At 46.2% G+C, this 23,754-nt stretch overlaps 1 protein-coding gene across 1 annotated transcript in view; it reads right to left on the reverse strand.

Annotated features, from left to right (window-relative positions):
* The window catches only part of DOCK2 (dedicator of cytokinesis 2), a 408,621-nt gene that overhangs the window by 32,131 nt on the left and 352,736 nt on the right, over positions 1-23,754 (reverse strand). The window contains exons 34-39 of the mRNA XM_032626471.1: positions 20,086-20,171; positions 13,292-13,448; positions 10,637-10,677; positions 6,444-6,534; positions 5,699-5,818; positions 1,443-1,532 (exon numbers count right to left, since the gene is read on the reverse strand). Of these exons, the coding sequence (XP_032482362.1) occupies positions 1,443-1,532; positions 5,699-5,818; positions 6,444-6,534; positions 10,637-10,677; positions 13,292-13,448; positions 20,086-20,171 (585 nt within the window). The remainder of the gene's footprint in view (positions 1-1,442; positions 1,533-5,698; positions 5,819-6,443; positions 6,535-10,636; positions 10,678-13,291; positions 13,449-20,085; positions 20,172-23,754) is intronic.

Raw genomic sequence — 23,754 nt, forward strand, 5'->3', positions numbered from 1 at the left:
TGTAATCATAATAGTAATGGCTGTAACCAGATACCCTGTTAATCACGCTACCTGCACCAGCACATTTACTTGCATTGCCCTCTTGACAATCCCATGGAATTGTATCTCTGTTTTGCAGATAAAGAAATGGTATCTCACAGCGCAGCCAGGAAGTATGGAACTGAATCCAGCCAACTGTTCAGAGCCCCCAGCAGCATCGTCACTCCACTCTCACTTGGAAGTATGTTTGTGACGGCCTATGGATGGATAAGTGTTTCCGGATACAGATGTCTTCCCGTGTATGCACACCTAACATACTTCATCAATTCCAAGAGGTGTGTGTTTTTCATCTTTTAACATCTTTGAAAATAGTTTGTGTTTTACTTTACACCTCATGGCATCTCCCAATTGCTATTAGCTGGAGAGAAATCATGATGGGGCACGTAAAATAGAATGGTGCATCTTAAATTGGACACAACATGGAAGATAAATGTGTGTGGCCCTGGACATGAAGCCTGTGCGATGTGGGCTTGGTGCATGGATGTGCCTGCCCATCAGCGTGTGCGTGAATGTATACTGGGTACGTGTGTGTGCATGGATGTGTGCTCTGTGTGTGCCTGTGCACTGCACACATTTAGAAGGCGTGCGTGCCTCCACACCCACAAACAACTATGTGGACAGACTCAGGTAGATATAAGTGTTTCTTGGTGCAAGTACTGTGTGTGTTTGCATCATACCTTAGAACACTATAATCCATGTCCATCCCCCCACCAGAAAAAGCTATCAATCTTCTTCCAACATTCTCTCGTTTTACAGTTCCCTACAAACAGCTGGACTGGCATCTCAAAATGGGCTCAGATGGGGCCCTGGGGTCCTGGTTCTCAGGCCAGCGGGAAGAGAGTGGGGGGAGCAGACAAAAAGCTCTGCATTTTCCCTGCAGGGGTCACCCCCCCACCCCCCGCAAGCCCTGGCCTCTGCGGCATAAGCAGGATAGGCTGGCTTCCTCCCACTTTCCACTGGTACCACCAAGTCACAAGCTTCGAGGAGCTAGTGGGGATGGCCAGATGGGGAGCATTTTAATGTGATTTACCTGTTAATCAGAAAGTGCGCATTTGCGTTTTTATTTAATTGGCCTAGTGATTTGTGGGAATTTTCCTGCAAATGTAGCACAGTATTTACTGGGTGGGCAACAGCAGCGGCTCCAGCGCCAAGCAGGTACTTAACGCTCCATCTGAGAAACTGGTGAGTTTTCCCAGAAGACCTCCCTTTGGAAATATTCCCAACTGGGAGGGAGATGCTCAGCACAGCCTGGCTCAGCTCAGGCCCTACTTCCATTCCTTTCCTGGTGTCCTAACCCCATGTGGCTTCCCGCCCCGCCTCCCCCTCTGCCCAGCCTCTCTGCCGGGCTGAGGCCCTGAGCACCCAGCCTCCAGGGCAGTCAGCTCCCCCTGGGGACAGCTTACCAGGTTCTGGCTCAGCAGCTGATAGTCAAAGATTTCCATCTCATACTGTTCCGCCAGCTCCTTGCACAGACTGATGGCCTCTTCCCACATCTACGAGGAAGGTCGTGGAGACAACGGTTAGGGGGACCCCCAGGCTTGCAGAGCCCTTGCTAAGGAAGGGACCAGGGCAGCTCTCTCCTGGGACTGAGCCACGGGCCTTACTCTGGCCCGGACCCAGTCCCACACCCAGGGAGCTGAGCGTTTCCCAGGAAGCAGACCTACCCTCTGCCTCTCACCCTAGTTTCGTGATCAATAATGGAACACCCACAGACGAGGCTGGATACTTTATTTACATGCTCTCGGGATCTTCACAACCACCCTGAGAGGTGACTAGTAGCCTCTGCATTTCCCAGGTGAGAAATGGAGGCTCAGATCAGCAGAGCATTTGCCCCAGGTCAAACGCCCAACCAAAAGCAGGGCCAGGATGCACACCTGAGTGTGACCCTCGACCTTGTGCTTCATTCCCTCCCTTAGAAGTGCTCAGTAAATGAACATGTGACTGCCTCAGCTCCCTGTGTGCCGGTGGGGCAGGGAGGTGGTAACCCCATTTCCCAAAGAGAAATGGTTCACAAAGAAGTAAGAGGGCAGCGAGTTTCCGGGGACAGAGTTGAGGCCAGATCCAGTTCCCCTGATGTTCGCTCTTAGGATCTTTCCACTCTGCCAGTCCGTCACTTTCTTTTTTCCTTTGGCCAACTTTCTTCCCTCCCTCCCTTCCTCCCTCCCTCTCTTTCTCTCACTTTTTAAAAAACTTGTGGTGAGGACACAACCTGAGATCTACCCACTTAACAGATTTTTAAATGCACAATACAGAACTGTTAACTATAGGCCCAACGTTGTACAGAAGATGTCTAGAATTTATTCATCTTGCGTAAATGAAACTTTACCCCCATCACTTCTTAACGGTGTTATTTAGGGTGACTGTGCAGGGGGCAGCATGAAAAAGAGTGATGAAAAGTTTTTTTAAATAGGTCTTTTCCATCTTTAAAAAAAAATCTGAAAAAAAAAACTCTGGACAGAGGGGGTCCTTTTCATCTGCTCCGTTTTGACTGAAACCAATAGATTATCATTCCATCCTTGATCAAAGGGGTCAGCAACCTCTGCAGAGAGGCAGAGGGAGGTGCCGGGTGGGCTGGAGATCTGGCAATCTCAAGGGACACCCATTACATTTCACATTTGGCTTAAAATGGAAGATGCACCTTAATGGAAAAGCTGGGGGAGGTGGGGGAGGAGAGAGGCGACGTTGCCAAAACGCAGTGTGTGCTTTGTCGCAAAAGTGCTCTCTCTGCATCCAAGCATAAAAATAAATAAAGGCAAGTGCTGAGTGGAGGAGCCATGGCTGTAAACCCATGGACAGCTTAGTGAGCAGCATAAAAATGCTTTATGTGCCAGGAGGAATCAAGTCCACAAACCAGGCTGGGCTGAGGCTTTTTTTTTTTTTTTTTTTTTTTGGCTGCATTGTGTCTTCGTTGCTGCGCGTGGGTTTTCTCTAATTGCGGTGAGCGGGGGCTACTCTGTGTTGCAGTGTGTGGGCTTCTCACTGCAGTGGCTTCTCTTGTTGCGCAGCACGGGCTCTAGGTGTGTGGGCTTTAGTAGTTGTGGTGCGTGGGCTCAGTAGTCGTGGCTCAAGGGCTCTAGAGCGCAGGCTCGGTAGTTGTGGCACACGGGCTTAGCTGCTCCACCACATGTGGGATCTTCCCCAGACCAGGGATCGAACCCGGGTACCCTGCACTGGCAGGAGGATTCTCAACCACTGTGCCACCAGGAAAGTCCCTGGGGCTTTCTTTAAAACCCCCAGGCCGGGCCAGGGGACTGTTCAGCTCAAGTGGAGGTCTTTGCCAACTTCCCACCATGATATGCCAGAAATGCTCTCCCCATGTGTTAAGAGATCACTAAGGGGCCAAGGAGGGGGACAGGCAGGGAGTCAGATACCTGGAATTTCCTTCAGGTCTGCCCATGTGGTCACTAAGACCTCTGACAGTTCCTGATCCCTGAGTCTCATACATTAGTTACTGAGCATCTGCTGGCTTCTGGGCATGGTATACACTGACGGAACGGTGATAAAAATGGCCAAGACACAGTCTCTGCTTTCATGACACAGAAGTGGGTAAAGCACACACATAAACAGATGTACTAGTTGGGTTTTGAGGGATGTAGAGGAGTCCACCAGGTAATGACAGATGGACTTATGGAGTAGAAAGTCATTGTGTGTGTCTAGATCAATGAGTCTCCATGAGGGGAGATATGGGGAAAGGAAGTTAAAGGGATGCTAAAGAGTTTGGGCTTCATTCTAGAAGCTACGACAGCAGTGGCTTCCAGGGTGAGCTGTACCCATCTGCCCCCTCCTCTCTGCTCCCAAAGTACTTTAATACCACCCTGTTCCCGCCTCCTTTCCCCGTTATTGCACAACACCAAAGGGTTGTGTGCAAAAAAAGATGATAATCGGTATGTCTGCTTTGCCCACTAGATGATAAGCCCCTTGACACTGGGGATTATGCCTTTTTCCTCTCTGCTCAGCACAGAGTGGGTTGAACTGGATAGTTGGCAGAGGACAAGGCTTGACATGTCCTTTTGGGGCTTTCACACTGTGACCGACTTAGTCAGCTCATAAACCAAGAGTAAGCTCTGACATCGAGTCAGCAGGACAGGAGGTTCCAGGGATGGCAGAGTCTCTGCCCTCAAGAGGCTTATAATTGTAAATTATAAAGAGAGTGTTCTCCAACTGCTCAACTCCTGGGAATTTATAAGCCCTTCCACAGACATTACCTCATTTTATCTTTCCAGGGAAGGTGGGAAGATCAGACTAAGACAGATGCAATGAACCGCAGTGACAGAACAGGCCAAAATTAAGTATTAAATTGTGTCTTGATGAACTGTAAGAGGCCTTGCCATTCAGAGGAGAGGCAGAGCTGTACGGAAGCTGGAGGACTCAAGGAAAACTTGACAGAGGAAGTGGCCAGTCAACTGGGGCCTCGAGGGCAGAGTAGGTAATAATGATGACAGTTAAAATTTAACAAGCTACTACTATGTACCAGGTCCTCTATTAGGTGCTCTACATGCATTTTCTCACCTAATTTTCACAATGCGACTAGGAAGTACGTACTGTTAATGTCCCACTATTATGGATGGGGAATTGGAATCTCTGAAAGGCCAAGGAGATTGTGGGTGGTAGAGGAACGAGGCTTGAAACCCAGAGCCTGAGCACTTAACCACCGTGCTATGCTTCCTACAGCATTTGGGTTGGTGTTTCCTGAAGGTCTTACTGGAGACTGGAGGATGGGCAGTAGCAGGTCTGGCCAACCTCCAGACCTAACCCAACAAAACATCCTGTTCTTGCTGTTTAGAGATCAATGATGGTAACATGATGTCATTCATACATTCAATGAATTAAGTTATTCAATATATATCTACTGGGCCCCATACGTAAGGCTCTGCGCTAGCTACGGGGCACTTAGCAGTGGACAAGGCAAGTCTCTGTGCTCATGGCCTTCTAAAGTGGGGAGCCAGACATGAGCAAGGAAAAACAAAATGATCAAGGTCATGTCTGATAGTGATAAGTACTCTGAAGATAAGTCAGTAAGAGTGACGCAGGGCAGGAGTGCTGCTGTGTCTCAGGTGGTCTGGGAAGGCCTCCTTCAGGACGTGACATCCTTTGCTTGGGCAAAACCCTGAGCTGTGAGAAGGAGCTGGCCATGGTAAGATATGGAGGAGAAATGTTCTAAGCTGGGAAAAGCAAGTGCAAAGGCCCTGAGGTGGAAAAGAGCTTGGCATAGAGCATGTGAGCAAAAGGGAGCCTGGCAGAGATGAAATGAGAGAAGTAGTCAGGGGACAGCTCGTGTGGGGCCTCATGGGTCATGGGAGGGATTGTGTAATTTGTTCTAAGTGGACTGGGAGAGCCATTTGAGATGACTGTACGCAGGACAGTGGCGTGATCCAATGCATGTTTTATGATCACCGCTTCCCATACGGAGGATGATCTGTTGGGGGGAATGGAGGATGCAGGGAGATTGCTTAGGATTCACTGAGTGTCCAGGTGAGCGATGATGTTGGTGCCTTGAATGGAGGTGGAAGGAATGGAGATGGAGAGAAGTGATCAGACTTAGGGTCGGGCGGGAGAGCTGACCAGACCTGCAGATGGACTGGGTGCAAAATACGGGAGAGAACAATCCTTTCTGGTAGCTAGGGTTTCCACGGAGAGAGGAAGGGCAGGGACCAATTACCTTTCCTTTGTCAAAGTAGCCGATGATGATCTCATAGAGCGTCTCCTTCAGCTGTCGGTGGGTCTGGGGGTGCTGCTGGCCTGTCTGCATGACCTGTGAAGCACACTGTTCATCTGACCACTGCGGAGAGAGGACACACACAGTCACCTGAGGCAGGTGTCTCCCCGACTGCTGAGGAGTGGGGGGAAGCCCTGCAAACACCCCTGCCGGCCTCCTTGTCGCCCTGAGTGTCAATCAGACAGATGCTGGTCTGCAGTTTCCACGGGAAGCGCCTCCTCATTTCTGTGGAGTTACACTTATTTGACTCCCCATTGGCTCATGTGTATGGCTTGTGGGATTTTTCTCTGAAACCCTGCAGGACATGGTCTCAGCACTTCAAAAGCCAAAGGAAATCTTACAGGCTTTGTCCTGCTCCAGCAGCACTTTCAAGAGAAGAAAAACAGCTCACAGGGCATGCTAATGATTTACAGTTGATGTTTGGATGTTATATAAAACAGTTTGAATGTTATGTGAAACTGCAAGACGCATCTCGGGCGTTGTTGCTGTTGCTGAATGTGAGGGTCACTAGAAACCTTATGTGACCAGACAAAGCAGTGCAGAAAAGTAACCTGCCAGGTTAAGAGTTTGGGGACACAGAGCAGAACAAAATGTATTTGGCTAATTCTTTTTCTTTTTCACTCTTCAACTTGCTGTGAGGGCTCCACGGGGATCCCAGCATGAATCCCCTTTACTGGAAAGGCAGTACCTTGAGAAGCCAGGTGTGGAGAAGGAGTGTATAGGCAGCCTCTGTGTAATTGTCACAGTCCAGGTGAAGGTCGCGGAGTTTGTACAGGTACCTGTTTGGGGAAATATGCTAAATCACCAGGTGCAAAAATAAGCAGGCAGGTGGTAGGGCCGGGCCAGAAAGAACAACTGAGTCACAAGGGAGTCCTCCATTCCCTCTATCCAGACTCGCATGGGTGACAGTGATAGCACCTAGCACTCGTGGGGCATTTAGTGTATGACGGGAACCATGCTAAGTATTTTGAATGCCTCAGATCATTTAACCTGTCTGACAATCGTGTAAAATAGGTCCATTGAGAATTCTCATTTACAGATAAGAAAATTCTGGCCTGGAGAAGTTAAGGTAACATTCCAGCCAGTATTCAACTTGATACTGAAGACTCTGCCCAGTGCAGTACAACAAGTAAGGGAAATCAGGGAAGGAGAAATAAATAGCTTGTCAGAGGTCACGTGCTAACGAGTGAAGAACTGGAACGTGATCCCAGTCTAACTGCCTTCAGGGCCCATGCCCTAATCATTGTACAACTCCAAGGGCATGGACAAGCCATAGCCCTGTAAAGGGCAACTCCTACCCTCTCTTCAATGCCCTCTAGATGTAAAGGAACTGAATTTTCTGATAAGCAAAGGAAGTGGACCAGGGGCTAGAGATTGGATATTCACGTGGAGGCCTGGAGCTGTCAGCAGAGAGAACCTACTATTCAACTGTAACCACACTCCCGTCTCCCACCCTCTTCCAATGAGACAATCCAGTTCTGAATCCTAGAATGAGCCTACAGTTGAAAGGTGTTAAGAACAGGACAGGAACAAAGGAAGGGAGCTTAGGTCGATTACCTGATACATGGTAAGTATTAAGGGGCAGTGAATTCACTTCTCTGTGCCTTAGTTTGCTCATCTGTAAAATGGCAGTGCTCAGAGAACCTACCTATAGAGTTGCTGGGCCTATAAAGGGACAAGCAGATCGTGTATAAAAGGCTCTGTGCATGACAGCCTGCACTGCTGCTAATAAATGTGAGTATGCACCGAAAGCGATTAGCCCGTGGCCAGTGCTGAGCAGCGACAGCTATTATCTATTATCATTGTGAACCACGTTCTTCTACAAAACATTCCCTCCTGCCACTGCTGGAAACAGAATCCAGAGCCAAAAACCCCCCACTGCTTTGGTGACTTGCACGTCATCAGGAGCATTTATTTAAACCCAGCTCTTGGTAATTGGTGAAGGGAAGATGCTGTGATGTGATGCCCTTGGTCCTTCCTCCAAGAGGAAAGGTGCTGTCTGTAACCATGCCAATATTCTGCCTTGGCTATCTAACTACAGGGAACAAAGGGCTGCTCAAGCATCTGTACTCAAAGCAAGCCTCAATGCTCAGGCTTAGATTCCTTTTATAAGAAAGCTTTCTGCTTAGAATGTCACCCAAGGAGGAGCTAGAGCTTAATGTCCCTGGCTACATAAAACATGGCCAGAGGGCCAAATGGAGGCTGCCTGAACTCAGGGTAGGGACTGCCAAAGATTTTAAGGGGAAGAAAGTTCAATTAGTGGTTTCTGATAACTAATGAGCTAGTGACCTTTTGCTCATTTATTTATTCAATCAGCAAAGCTGTACTGAGCACACAGGCTGTACCAGGCATTACAGATAAATGGTGGCAAAAGCAGATGCCACTCTCAGGGTTTGGGATTTATAATTTAGGAAAAGGGACAGGCATCAATCAAATAATCAAATAAGTAATTGCAAAAATACAGCTGTGATCAATGCCCTGAAGGAGAGGTCTATGGTACTACGAGAGCAGGACTCATCCAGGTAGGGCTTCTAGAAAGGTTCCCCTAGTGTGACAGTTGGGCTGGGATCCCAAGGTAAGAGGATGAGTAGGGGAGCATCCAAGAGAGATTCTTCATTCATTTATTCATTCTACTAATGGGTGCTTTATATATTATATCAATTCATCCTCCCAACAATTCTTTTATAGGTAAGAAAACTGAGACCTACACTAGAGTAGATAGAGCTAGAAATAGACAGAACCAGGTTTTGATAGCAGCTATTTCTGCCTCTACAGTCACTCCTGCTGCCCTAACTTTCTGCTGATCAATAGAGCTTTCAGGGAAACTCCACGTGGCGTGTGTGTAAGGAGTGTTGAGCCTGCGGTCAACCTTTAAAAACCCCAGCGTAGATGGTCAAATCCTGTCTTATCTCCACCTGCCTGGCCTTGGTCTCTTAGATTCCTGACGACTGGGTCCAAAAAACCTGAAGAGAGTAGTCAGAGGGAGAGCTTCCCTGTTGCTTTCAACTCCTTAATTGGCCAAGGCACCCCCTCCTATCCTTTGTCAACTCAAGGGTTTGGTGATCAACTACAGAGCCCAATGGAAGACACCCTGATGGGCCCGACTAGGGATCTGAATGCAAACAGATGCCAGGTGGGCAGCTTGAGTGAGGTGGATGGGATGAAGTTCAATGGGGAATGGAAACGATGTCATGACCAGAGCACTCCTGCCCCCGTCTAAAGGGGCCACTACCACCTAGCCTAGGCAGTGGTCGTCAGGACAGGATGAGGGCCCAGTGTTGCCATACCTTCTGAGTTTTTCAGAAGAGGGAAATTTTGATTTTTATGTAACATCTCTAGAGTTTTAAAATTTGGCAACCAATTAAAAATGTTTTTAAATACTATGCCTGCCAAATAGGACAGATTTTCATACTATATCCTGTTTACAATGTCTGGTTTAGGCAAATGTGGTCTTCCTAGATTACTATAGGATTCACATCTCCAAAACTTATGGAAATCTGGGATTCCCCATCTGTGTTTCTAAAATGGGAAGAAAAGAAAAGATGTTGGGGGAGAGAACCATGTGCCAGGCACTCTACCTGTAGCATCTCATTTAATCCTCAGAACAGAACGGAAACATTCTACATGGGGAAACCTCAGCCCAAAGACACTGAGTGATTTATCCAGGGTCACAGAGGAAAAAAGGTAAAGCCTCCCAGGCCCTTTGGATCCAAAGCCCCACCACTACAATAAGTCATGTCTAGTGATGTTATAAATACTAACCAAGCTCAGGACAACCTATGGAATTATCTTTTTTCCAAATGATAGTTCTTATTTCTGGAATAATGCTAAACTAAGTACCTAAAAATACTTGCAGTATTTTGCAGAGTGAATTTGGACTTGGAGTCTCCGGTCTTTGATAGAATGTGTCAAAAGCCTTGAAAGGGCCTTGGTCGTTAACCCTTACAGTCAATGCCACTTTGCAGGCTTTTGTCTCATAAGGAGATGCATAAAGATATATGTATGTCCAAGAATTTTGTCATTGTGCTATTTATGATAGAAGAAAGTTGGAAACAACCTAAATATTCAACAACATAGGATTGGCTATATAAATTATGGTGTATTCTGGAAAGGGAATTTTATAGTTTCATTAAAAATTAAGTTGAAATACTTCTGTTGACATGGAATTCTTGTCAAGCAAAGAATAAATTATGAGCAATATGATCTCATTTTTGCAGAAACTAGGCATGCGTAGAATTTGATCTATATATAAACATAAATATAAAAGGGTCTGGGAATATGGACAGATTATGGGAGTTTATTTCACTTTTTGTTTTGCTTGTCTGTATTTTATGAGGTTTTTTTGGTAATAAGTATGTATTATTTTTGTAATGAGTAAAAGTACCAATAAAAAAAACTTTGGAGGAAAAAAATGAGATCCTGAGACACACTGGCAAGGGAGTTCTTTGCTTCAGCCGAATGTCCCCCCCAAATCCTTCATATGATGTGCAAATACATATCTTTTAAATGCCTACAAAGAAGCGGGCATCATACATCTTGGTATTTTTTTCCCTTCAGAGCTGGACTGGCGGATGTTCTAACTACCAACCCTGGACTAGGGCTCCGCATGCCAATCTTGTAACAAACGCAAGTGCAATTCACCAGCTCAATCCACAGCAAAACAGCATGGCAGGTCAGAGAACTCCAAGTGGATTTGGGGGGCTGATTGTAGGAGATGGAAGGAGTTGAATCTGGGGAGATGGATAGGAATCAGAACAAAGAGGGTCTGAGTGTCAACAAGATATGCTTAAACTCTATGCTGAAGGCAGCGGGGAGCCATCGATGGATATTGAGCAGGAGAGTGACACAGCAGGTCTGGGTTTTAGAAAACAAAAATCTTACCTTATGTACATCTCTTCCCGATTATTATCTTTGTAGAAATTCTAGATAAGGGAGGAAAAACAGTGATGAGGATTTTTCTTTGCAGAGCCGCAGGGGTGGAAGGCAATGTGATGAAGGTGAGAGGAGACTGCTATGTACTACCTGGGCGAGGTGGGAGCAAGAAATTTACTTTCCTGAATGCATCAAACAGCTCATTCTGCCTTGAAAGTCACTTCCCTGATCCTTAGACTATAAAGGGACAGAGGAAGTATGTCAGCCAACACATCGGGGGGTGCAATCCAGCTATTGGCTGCACTGAGGGATGCCAAGATTGAGGCCGTTTACTTTGACGAAGTCTACTATGAAAGGCAGCCCAGCTTGATCTTTGAAAGCCCAGACCATGCACTCAGGCAGAACTGAGTTGGAATCAGAGTAATAGCAATAGAGTAATAGTAATCACAACAGATCCCAGTAATGACAACAGATCATAACTTCTGATAGTGCAGAACTCTCAGAAGTTATGCTGAGATTCCACAGTCAAAAACATTTAAGCCTGGCAATACCTATTCCAGCTCAGGGCTCATGTAGACCAGTAGTTGTCCTGGAATCCTGTGCATTTTAAAACAAGTCCTTACAGATTTTGAGCCAGGAGGTCGGGACCCCATCCTTGAGGCACACTTTGAGAAAACCCAGGTTTAATTCAATGCATCCATGTGCACCTGAGGCTCCGAGAGGGCGAGGTGATGTGTTCCAGCTGTTCCAGAGCATAGTCAGTGGGTGGCAGAGCCATACTAGACCTCCAGACACACCCACCCCATCCTCTTCTTCTCCCTGATACCATGTTTAAGCCACACACCAAAATCTAGCAGAGTCTAACTGCTTATAGACCTGCCTGTCCCAACTTTCTCCCAGGTCAGATTCTGACAGTTGAAGGTCAGTTTCTTCAACCAACTTCTACCTCTCCAGAGAGAGAAACTGCTAAACTCCTGGAAAACCCCTCTTCCTGGTGCTCTTTATGTAAATTGGGCCTTGTGGAGTCATTAGCAATGAATTCCTTTCTGCTGTAATCAGGAGTTTTAAACTCCCCTTAGCATTTCAGAAAATCAATGGCAATATCTGGGCTGTTTAAAAAGAGTCCACTTAGGGAACCTAGAAAAATGGTACAGATGAACCGGTTTGCAGGGCAGACATTGAGGAGACACAGATGTAGAGAACAAACGTACGGACACCAAGCGGGGAAAGTGGCAGGGGTTGTTGGTGGTGGTGTGATGAATTGGGAGATTGGGATTGACATGTATACACTAATATGTATAAAATGGATCACTAATGAGAACCTGCTGTATAAAAAAATAAAATTCAAAAAAATAAATAATAATACACTTTAACATAATGTTGCTGAATTGTAATGACTTCAGCATTCATTACAGATATGTTAGTCATTTTCAAATCACTGAAGAGGAAGTGTATTTTAACTATAGAATTAAAAAATAAAAGAGTCCACTTAGGGTAAACAGAAGACACACAACAGAACTATGGGGACAGGATTTATATTTCTGGAACACTGGCAATGGCAGGGGGGATTGATGTGATAGATGCCACATGGTCTTTTGGTCAACTTTATTCATTTTAACCACTTTAGGGTGGGCTGGCATGGTGAGTATGAAGCACTGTGGCTGCTACTAGCTGTCTCATAACCACATCACAGTACATCTGAAGGGAGACTATTTGGGAGCTGGCCAATGGCAGGTCGTGTGGCACAGGGGTGAAGAGTCTGGGTTTGGGACTAGCTGCTCTGGTTAGCCTATCCCATAGTAATTTTCTATAAATACTAGTTATCAGTATTACTTCGTTCTGTAAGAGAAGGAAACAAACACACAGTGAGCATTTAACCATGGGTCAGGACTGCGCAACCTATGAAATAGGTACTATTATTTTCACCATGGAACAGATAAGAAAACTAAACCTTCAGAAAACTTTCTTGACTTGTGTAGTCTATTAATTATCAGAGGTAGGATGAGAACCCATAGCCTATATGACTCTAAAACTCATACTCTTAACTTCTTTATACTGCCACCTTCCTTCTTTGTGTGTTAAATGCTAAAGGAAATACTGTCATCCCCTGACAGCTCCAGGGGATTGGTCCCAGGACCCCCACAGACACCAAAGTCTGAGAATGCTCAAGTGCCTTAAATACAATGGCGTAGAATTTGCATATAACCTACGCACATCCATATACTTTAAATCACCTCTAGATTACTTATAATTACTTAAACAATGTAAATGCTATGTAAAGAGCTGTAAATCCAATGTAAATGCTATGTAAATAGTGGCCAGCATGAGGCAAATTCAAGCTTTGCTTTTTGGAACTTTGTGGAATTTTTTTTCCTGATTATTTTCAATCTCTAGTTGGATCAGCAAATGCCGAACCCCTGGATAGGGAGAGCCAACTATAGTCATTCCCATTTAATATGTATGATAAACTGAGGCACAGGGAACGTGAAATGACTGACTTCAAGACGCAGAGCTAGCGGATGTCAGGGCAAGGACACTCTCACGTTTGTCCGACTTCTAAAGCCCTTAGTGCTGCTTCCCTATCCAGAGCCATAGTGGAACCTAAAGCCAGACCTGCTCCCAAGACTCCGATCTGACCCAAAATGGGGAGAGCCGCGCACATACCAGCAGGTTCACAGTGCAGCTCATGCGGTTGTCTTTGCTCTCGTCCGTCATCACGCCCCGGTAATCCAGCAGCTTCTCCAGGAGGCCTTTGACCAGGTTCACAAAGTTCTCCACGGACTTGGAGATAGTTGGGTGTTCTGCAGCACACTCCATCAGGCTGCGGCACAGAAGAGGGCTGTGAGCTCGAGGCCAAGGGAGAAAGACCGTGCTCGGGGTCGGGGGTTGGGGGCGGGGCGGCGAGTCGGGGGCGGGGCTCGGGAAGGGTGGAGAACAAGCCAAACAAACCGGTGTATCCAAGTTCCCCTGGTTCATTGGCTCATTTTGTTCCTTTATTCAATCACTTAACTCATTTATACACGTATTTGCCCATATGGTGTAGAAAGTAACTTTTTCCCCACCATCAAAATGAGAAAAAATAAAGATAAATTTCTAGTGCAGGCAATGGTGTGAAGAAATGGCCACCTTTACAGACCCCACATTGGGAGTAAATCAGTACAACTTTTTGGGGCAGCGATTTTCACAATATCTGTAAAAATTGTAAAAGTACATATCCTTTGATCCAATAATTCTACTTTGGGGAATCTATTTTACAGAGATAATCCCAGAAGTATGTAAGGATATATTTACAGTAGGTACAAATTGTGTCTAATAGTGAAATAGTTAGAACTAAATAGTTAGAACTATCTTAAATGTCCATTTTGCATATTCACAAAATGTGACTCTATGAAGTCATTAAAAAGTATGAGATCAATGTTCTGAAACAAAAAGCTCTGTAAAAAATGTATAGTTGAGAAAAGTGAGTCTCAGAACAATACTTACGTTCTATTTAACCAACTCACAAAGAACCTATACCACGTCCCAGGCATTATTCTAAACGTCTTACAAATTTTACCTCATTTAATCTCCCATCACAGTCTTATGAAATAAGATGTTTGCAGATGGGGAAATTAATGCACAGAGAGGTCAACTAACTTGTCCAAGGTCACACAGTTGGTAAATAACAACAGTCTGGCTCCAGCATCTGCTCTCAACCACCAAATGCTATATGTGAGTGAAAGTTCATGTTTACTTTTTTAAATTTTTATTTATTTATTTATTTTTGGCAGTGTTGGGTCTTCATTGCTGCACGCGGGCTTTCTCCAGTTGTGGCGAGCAGGGGCTTCTCTTGTTGTGGAGCACAGGCTCTAGGCGAGCAGGCTTCAGTAGCTGTGGCTCGCGGGCTCTAGAGCACAGGCTCAGTAGTTGCTCCATGGCATGTGGGATCTTCCCGGACCAAGGATCGAACCCGTGTCCCCTGCATTGGCAGGCGGATTCTTAACCACTGCACCGCCAGGGAAGCCCCTGTGTGTCTACTTTTATGTGTCTCTGTGTGTTTATGAATGTGACAGATATGGTCAGGAAGGATAAACACCAAACTAAATGCATGTTGCTTCTGACAAGGGGTCTAGGTGGGGGAATAGAGGAGGACAATGTTCATTTTTCAACTGAAATGTGCATATAGTATTTGAACAATTTACATTTGTTGTAATAATAATATTCTAAATTTTAAAAACAAAAATTAAAACAGTGACATTCCTTAAGTACTTATCAGTTGCTAGGCACTATTCCAGGCATTGTGTAGGGTGGGGATGGGGAGAAAGATATTAAAAAAAAAAAGAAATATAAAAAGAATCATGCCTACCCTCAAGCAGCCCACAGGAGAGGTAGGGAGAGACAGATGGATTAAAATTTTGGTTAGTGACTACTTGTTAATCACTTATTCTCCACCAGACATTGTCTAATCACTTTTTCTAAAGAAATGATCACAGTCATTCTGGTAAGTAAAAATTATTCCCCTCATTTTGCAGATGAGGTAATCAAGGCCCAGAGAAGTTAAATGTCCTTCCCAGCATCATTCCGATAGTCAGTGGTGACCTTGGGAATCAAGACGATCACGGGTCAGTATTTTCCGCAGAGAAACATTGTGGTGTGCTCCCAAGCATCTTGAGTAGACAAGCATTTCCCAGGCTACGTCTGTTTCTGCCTACTCTGCCCATAGCAGTTATAGCAGTTTATAAGTCCCAAGAGCTCCTAAGAGGCGGGAGGTGAGGAAGGCAAGGACTCTGGAGGGTCATTCTGCCCAGAAGCCAAGCCATGCTGCAAGGACGCGATGTCTCAAACTGTGGCTGTGATCAGACAAATCCATCTTCGCCATGGGAGAAGCACCTGTTCCCGGCTCTCAAGGAGAGGTGGAAATTGCCCTGTGATTTAGGCCTGTCTGGCTCAGTCATCAGCTGTGCCTAACTCCTTCTAGGATGGTCACTTCCAGCCTTGCTTTCCGTCTTAATGACAATGCAATGAAACTTTGTCCCAGTGTTTGGGGTGTGATTTCTCACAGCCTCCCAGGTAGAAGGCATCTGAGGGCCTGAGCATGGCCAGACCAGTGGCTCTCTGCCCTGGTCGCATGGTAGAATCACAAGGGGAGCTTTTCCGAAGCTCAATCTCCACTCTAGGTCAATGTCTTTGTATCTTTGGGGATGGGAGCCAGGAAGCAGTATTTTATTTTTTTCAGTTCTCCAGGTGATTCCAATGTACAGCCAATATTAAGAACAATTGGCTTTGTCTGCTGCTTTGCAGACTTCAGTGTGCTTGGGAATCACCTGGGCACTGCGTTCATTGATTCTGATTCAGCAGGTTTGGGGTAAGGCCTGAGATTCTACATTTTAACAAGCTCCCAGGTGATGCTATATGGTTGGTCCTTTGAGAGGCAAGTGTTTAGAAAAACAAAGTCTTGGCTTTCTTAATCTATTTTTTAGCCATAAGGTAAGAAAAGTGCTCATATGGTCTAGGGTTGGAGAGGTAGATGGGCAGATTGGTTTGAAATCACCCATCCGTCCACCATCTATCTATCTATCTATCTGTGCACTCAACATGTACTCTTCTGGGAACTAGGGATTCAGAGATCTCAGAACTAGCAATTCACTGACCTCCAGGAGTTCACCGTCTAGCAGTGGAAGTGGATATAGAAATAAAAACTAACTGTAATACATGATACTATCATTTATTGAGTACTTGTGTTCCAGATGTTGTGCTAAGCTGGTTTTACTGATTATCTTGTTTAACACTCACATAATCTTCTTGAGGTAGGCATTGTTATCACCCTCAATTTGTAGGCTAGGCTCGAGGCCCATGGGGCTGAGTTGTAATCTCCATCCTGCCAAACTGCCAAGGTCCTCTCCTTTGAGCCCAAAAATGGAATGGAAGTGGCAATGATAGAGTTAGGAGACTCTCGAAGTGATGCAATAATAGTCCCTCACTCGGTGGAAGGAGGGATGGCAGAACACTGGCCACTCCGCATCTATGCTCCTGCCTTGGTGGGGGCTGGAGGGAGCTCACACCTCCCTCCAATAGACCTGCATTCAGTATGGGAGGCCTTCAGAGGGAGAGAGCCCTGACCCACACCTTTGTCAGTGCTTATGGATCTGGACTTTTCATTTATTCCTTTAAAAACTATGTATTGTGTGCTTCTTATGACAGGTCCCCTTTCAACTGAACTGGTCTGAGGGGGATCTGGGCCCCAGAATGCACCTTCTCTGTCCCTTTCAGGCTTCCAGCCCCCATGCCACTTTTAGAAATATTCCCAGGCAGATGGAATACAGGAGGGTAGAATGTGTCTCATTACTCCATTCAGTATGGGACACTCACTTTAAGACAGATGTGGACTAATGCGAGTGGGCTCCAAGGAGAGCTCTAAGGATGGGGAGGGGCGGGATGCTGTGTAAGGCTGTGCACTGCCTGAGAGCACATGAATACTGAAATGCAGCACCACTTCATGCCCTAACCCTTGTGCCTCGATGCAGGGCTTCAGCTGCCACCAGAAGGGAAGCCCTGCTCGATTCAAAAAACACCATCCAGTTACCAAGCCATGTGCCCACAGAACTGTGTCTGCCCAGAGTGGGCCCTATGGATCAGTGGAGGCCCTGAATGAGGGGCTGGGAAGAAGGGTTAGAGGAGCTGAGGTTCACTAGTCTGGAAGAGGAATGATAGGTAAGCTCATGGCTTCAAATAATCACATCGATATCCACCTGATCAATGATAATAATAACTACTATTTCCAGATTACCTACAAGGTGTCACAAACTGTGCTTAGCACTTTTCATGATGTGTCTTGTTTCTTCTCAATAAAAACTCTAGGAGTTGGGTGGTATTTTTATCCCCAATTTGCAGATAAGGAAACTGAGGCTCAGAAAGTCAAAAGGAAGGAAGGTACAGGGACTTGGCCCCTGGATGTCCTGATGGGGTCCTGACTCTTCAGGCTGGGCTTGATTAGTTTGGCAAAAATCATCCACGCCTCTGTTTCAGGAGGAAAATAATGAGCTGTGTTTTAATTTCCTTGACCTCTAAGGACTCCTTTTATAAATAATCGCTCAGGAAGGCTTTGAAAATCCGGCTGATCATCTGAAGACTGGCCGCAGGGCCCCATCCGCTTATAAAAATGGAAACTGCCAGCGCCAGCCCTGGCCTCACTTCTGGTCGATATTTAGATGCTTCCTTTCTTGCACTTTACGAAAAACATTAACTCAGGCACAACGTCATCTCCCCACTGGACAATCAGTCTCGATACCTACCCGAGGAACCGATGAGGGGTTGCTCCGCTAGCCCAGTGGCCTTCGCTTTCTAGGTGTTTAGTGATGGCTGTGCACACTGACAGGAGGGGGCGAGGGCAGCTGGGACGGTGCTGCCTGGGACTCAACTCTGTCCACGGGGCTCTGCCCGCTGGGCAGGGGAGAGAGGGTCATTGTGAGGGTCAGAGAAAGACCTTCAGTCTGCTTTTGTTGTTAAAGTTACAATATTCCAAGAGGACTGGGGAAAGAATTCAAGATCAGATATATATCAGAGAATCATACAAATCAGGGAATCTACAATTAAGAGGGAATTTGGGGGCTTCCCTGGTGGTGCAGTGGTTGAGAGTCCGCCTGCCGATGCAGGGGACACGGGTTCGTGCCCCGGTCCGGGAAGATCCCACATGCCGCGGAGCGGCTGGGCCCGTGAGCCATGGCCGCTGGGCCTGCGTGTCCAGAGCCTGTGCTCCGCAACGGGAGAGGTCACAACAGTGAGAGGCCCGCGTACCGCAAAAAAAAAAAAAAGAGGGAATTTGGGATGTATGAGTCACATTCCTGAACCTTGGGAGAAGTCCTCACTCTTATCATGGTGTCAGAGACAGAAACTGGGAGTTAGGTGAGGGATCAAAGGACATTTCCTGAGCTTCTACCTGCTGTGTGCACGTTTTATAGTTATTCACTCTTCAGTATAACCACAGGAGGCTTATTATCCCCATTTTACAGATGGGCACACTGAAGCCAACGATGGTGCACGATTGGTCCAAAGTCGTGCAGCTGCTAAGTGCTGGAATCAAGATGGAAATCCAGTGACTTCCTCCAACGATATACTAATGGCCAATATGCACATGAAAAGATGCTCAACATCATTAGCCATGTAGGAAATGCAAACTGAAGTGACAATGAGATTTCATTTCACACCGATTATAGGATGGCTATAATCAGTAAGATGGATACTAACAAGTGCTCAGAAGGATGTGGAGAAATTGGAACCCTTGTACATTGCTGGTGGGAAGGTAACTGGTATAGTCACTTTGGAAAACAGTCTGATGGTTCCTCAAAAGGTTACATACAGAGTTGCCATACGACCCAGCAATTCCACTCCTAGTTATACACCCAGGAGGACTGTAAACATGTGTCCACACAAAAATGTGTATATGAACGCTCAAAGTAGCATCATTCCTGATAGCCCCAAGTGGAGACAGTCTAAAAATCCAACCGCTGATGAATGAATAAACAAAATGGGGTGTTTCCAAACAGTGAAATATTATTCGGCAATAAAAAGAAGTGAAATACTGACACGTGTTACAGCACGGGTGAACCCTGAGAACATGTTATGAGAAAGAAGCCAGTCACAAAGGACCATGTACCGTATGATTCTATTTGTATGTAATGTCCAGAATAGACACATCCATAGAAACCCCAGAGAAGGGGAGGGGATGATGGCTAAGGGGTATGGGCTTTCTTTCGGGAGGTAACAAAAATGTTCTACAATTGACCGTGGTAATGGTTGCACAGCTCTGTGAATATACTGAAAGCCATTGAACTGTACACTTTAGGTAAACTATATGGTATGTGAATTATATCTCAATGAGCTGTTAAAACAACACAGTGTCCTGAGTCCAAGGCCAGTGCTCCTGGGTGCTACCCACTGCCCACTGCCTCACCAGGCCTGTGCGCTGGAGCCCAGCAGAGCTGGGTTCAGTCCCAGCTTGTCCACTTGACTAGCTTGGCCTAGTTTCCTCGGACAAGACATTTCCCTGAGCTTTGGGGGCCACCTATGTGAAATGGGATCACACAGAGAAAATGCAACTAAATGAGACAATACAGGGAGAGCACTTAGCATGGTTTCCATAAATGTTGGTTGTGACCAATATCTGTCAAAGATTGAGAAAGAAAAAAGGAAAAGACAGCAAAAATTATTCCACAGCTAAGAGATAACAAGAGTGAACATTTTGGTGGATTATTTCCCTCTCCAACACAGCAAAGTTTCTTTTTATCTGACCCGTCCCATCGATATCAAAGAAACAGCCACTGCAGAGAGAGATGTGAGATTTCTTCCAAAAATGGAGCCTCTCCCATACCCATGAGCCTATCTCCAGGGGAGGACAGAGCCACTGGAGCCCACTGGAGTCCTAAGCCCTCCGGCCTCGGGCCCACCTTCCCGGCTCCTCCCATGCTGGGCACTGAACTTACATTGACTCCAGCAGCTGCATGTACTGCTCGTCCCCTCGGCCCCCTTCTACCTCGTGGTCCAGCTTGAGGATGATTTCATTTTCAAACTGAAGAAGCAGGAGATGAAAATCAACAATAACATTAGAAGGCTGAATACTGAAATTAGTCAATTCATTTTTTTAACCAAAGCTTAGGGAGCATATATCATCTCCCAGGTTCAGTGCTGAGCACTGGGAATGCAAAATGGAACAGGATACTACATTTGCCTTTTAGCAGTTCCCGGAGAGTGGAGAAGAGCCATAGATGGTAAGTGCTGGAGCAGAGAGATGGGCATAGGAGAGAGAGAGAGGAGAGTCTACAGGGAAGGCTCACAGCCCATGTCATTTGACCTTGTTCTCAAGTTTATCTTGAAATTTTGCAGGAGAATGGAAAGAGAAAGGGCATTCCTAGCAGAGGGTATAACATGTGCAAAGGCACTGAGGGATGTGACAGAGCACTGATCTTCAGGGAACGGCATGTTGTCATGAACAGCTATTATTTCTGCCTGCCTAGCATTCCTTTCTCTATACTTTGGTAATCACATCAACCCTAATTTCAGTTTGTGAGACTCAGGTGGGCTGACCATACCTCCCTAGCTCTAGGTGTGGGTACATGACATAGGCCAAGCTCCTGATCAGTATCTTTCATTATCCAGACCCTACAATGAAGGCCCAGATCAAGCCAGTGAGACTGAAATCTGAGGTTTTGATGACACTCTTAGGAAAAAGCAGTCTTTCTGCTTAACTTGAAGATGGAAGGTTTTAAGCCCAGGGCTGCTGGAGAGGACCACAATGAAAGAGGCTGCCTGAGAATGACACCAATGTAGTGGAAAGCAGAGAGGAAGGGATGGAGAGAGACTGAAACCTGGTGCCATTTTTGAGGTCCTGAATCCAGCCATAACTGAAGCTGTCATATTTATATGAATTAATGCCTCAGAGAGTCAAGTCTGGTGACAACTGTAATGGTCAGAGATCAGACTAGCTAAGTGACCTGAAAGTAAGTATGCACCTACACAGCAAATCTTGTAGCACTGAAGCCAGAGAGTATTTTGTCTTCCTACTTTCAATGTCAAGAAGCACTTCACCCAGTTGAGTTCAACATTCTGAAGAGCCATTTGTTGACTCTCTTACATGGCTGTAATGCACAAATGGCTTGTATACTGTTTTAATATCATGCCTTGATGAGTCCATCCAAATCATGCAGTCCACCCATCTCCCTTCTTACCAGTAGATAAGAAACTGGCACTTAGAGAAGGGAGGGAGGTTCTTGGCAAAGCTCAACAAGGTCCAGGGAGCCCTTGGGCGCTCCTGGATCCTAACTCAGCCCCTTTACCCTCAGTCCTCACAATAACTCCATGAGGTCTGGAAGTCAAGGATCACCTTTAAATGCTATAATGCACGAAAAACAGCCAGCCCCTGCTTAGCACCACCCTCAGTAAGTGTCAGTTATTATTAGAGATGAAACAGAGGCCCAGAGAGTTTAAGTGGCTTGTCTGAAGTCTCAGATGAATGGCAGAGACATTCTGGCAGGCTCTTTCCAGTGCACAAAGGATCAAGCCCAGTCGAGTTGGCTGGAATCTTTCGGTGATAGAAGGCAGAGACCAGATTCACTTTCCCTCTGCTTCACATATCATCTGTGGGGCCGTTGTTCCCTCACGTTTGTGGGCTAAGGGCCAAAGGTAAGGACCAGAAGCTTGTGCTGAGAGAGAATTTCCTGTGAGTTTCCACGGTTCAGGAAGATTTATGGAAGGAGATACACAGGCCTGGAAAGATGGGTAGGATTGTGATAAATAGGAAAAGGAAAGGCATTCTATGTGTGTGTGTGTGTCGGGGGGGTGGATGGACTGAGCAAAGGTGTGGAGCTTGGAATGTGGAGAAAAATGAGGAGAGCGTTCAGCTGGAGCAGAGAGTTCAGGCAAGAAAGGATGGAAATCAGAACGGAGACCTAGACAGAGGCCAATATGGCGAGGGTCTGGGCTGCCACTCTACACGTGAATCATGCCCCTTACATGATGCATTTTGTTAAACATGTCAAGCGTCATCCAAAGTCGGGGACTGGGGGCTAGCATGATTAGACATGTGTACTGTGTCAAGCCTAGGGCAGGAAGAAATAGAGCCAAGGGACTACAAGAGTAGGTGCTGACGTTAGGCCACGGTTGGGGGAAATAAGCACTGGCTTTAAATGTCTCCTCCATCCCCTCCACCATCTTGGGAAAGCTAGTAGGTCTTTCTAATCCTCAGTGTCACAGTTTATATCAGGGCTCAGTAGACATTTTCTTTAAGGGCCAGATAGTAAATATTTTAGGCGTCGTGGGTCAGTCTCTGTCACAACGACTCACCTCTGCTGTTACAGCACCAAAACAGCCGTAGCCAATACAAAAACAAATTGGCGTGACTCCAGTCCAGTAAAACTTTATTTACAAAAACAGGTGGCAGGACAGATTCGGCCTGGGGCCATAGTTTGTTGATCCTGATCAATATTATAGGAATACCAGTGGTACCTACCTCATGGGGTAGTTAGGAGGGCTGGGGAAATTTTATTTATAAAGCACTAGGGGAGTGCGTAGGCTCAAGTATGCCCTGGGTTTGTTTGCCTGTCATCTTATGATTGCTGCTAATGTTATTGTTATTACTGCTGAATGTTACTGGAAAGCAGTTCTGGGGGGAGAAAACCAGCTTTTTTGTCTAAATTGTTCAATGGTAAATGCTGGCACAATTCTTCCTCATGAGATGAACTTTCCTTTAGAGCCAAGAAGTGCATGGGCTAAATAAGCACTTGTCTCAGGGTCACAAAAGAGCCCACAGGGAGGGGAATTACAGGGTTCCAGGAATGTGCAGAGCTGATGACGCCAGCCATGCCTGAACCCTCCTCCGGAGTGGGTTAGAGAGGGAAGGCCTCAGTCAAGCATGTCCCAGGGTAGACTCTGGCCCTTTGGGCTGCTGGGGCCAGTGCTGTGCTCTGCTCACGAGTGGCTATGACCACAGGCTTTGACAACAAACAGACTTAGTTTGAGTCTTGCTCTGACTGTTTTCCCCACCATGTGATGTTGGGCAAGTTAATAAGCCTTTCTGAGGCTGAGTTTTCTCATCTATTAAATGGAAATTTAAAACAGCACCGACTTTATAGTGCTGGGGCGAGAAGTTAATGGGAAAACACATGTGAAAGGCCTGGCCTGGCGCTTAGCACATAGCAAGTGCTTCATATCTGTTAGCAATCATCATCGTGACATTGTTGACACTGTCCTCTTCATTAGCATCATATTAAAACGGTCAAGGGAAATGGATATCATCAGCCTCATTTGTAAATCAGGAAACAGGCAAAGTGGGACCTTTGTCTTGGGTTTCAAAGGATGGAGGGGCTTGACTTAGGGTACTCCCAAGGGTCCCATACGCTCCCAAACATACACTACGTTATGTCAGCATGACAGGCCTTACCCCCCAACACTGTCACTAAGCAGAGCTTAGGGCGCAGCTCTGGCTTCTCCAAATTAATCCCATTTCATCCACACTACAAGACTGCATCACATCACTGACTCCTTCCCCAACCCCCGCAAGAGGGATATTTGTTAAGGAGCATCCTCAGGTTACTTTCACGAAAGTCACATGCCGCAGGGCCCAGGAGCCATCTTAAACACTCAGGAAAACGGGGGTG

This window comes from Phocoena sinus, chromosome 3, assembly GCF_008692025.1.
Source record: "Phocoena sinus isolate mPhoSin1 chromosome 3, mPhoSin1.pri, whole genome shotgun sequence".
Classification (NCBI taxonomy): Eukaryota; Metazoa; Chordata; class Mammalia; order Artiodactyla; family Phocoenidae; genus Phocoena; species Phocoena sinus.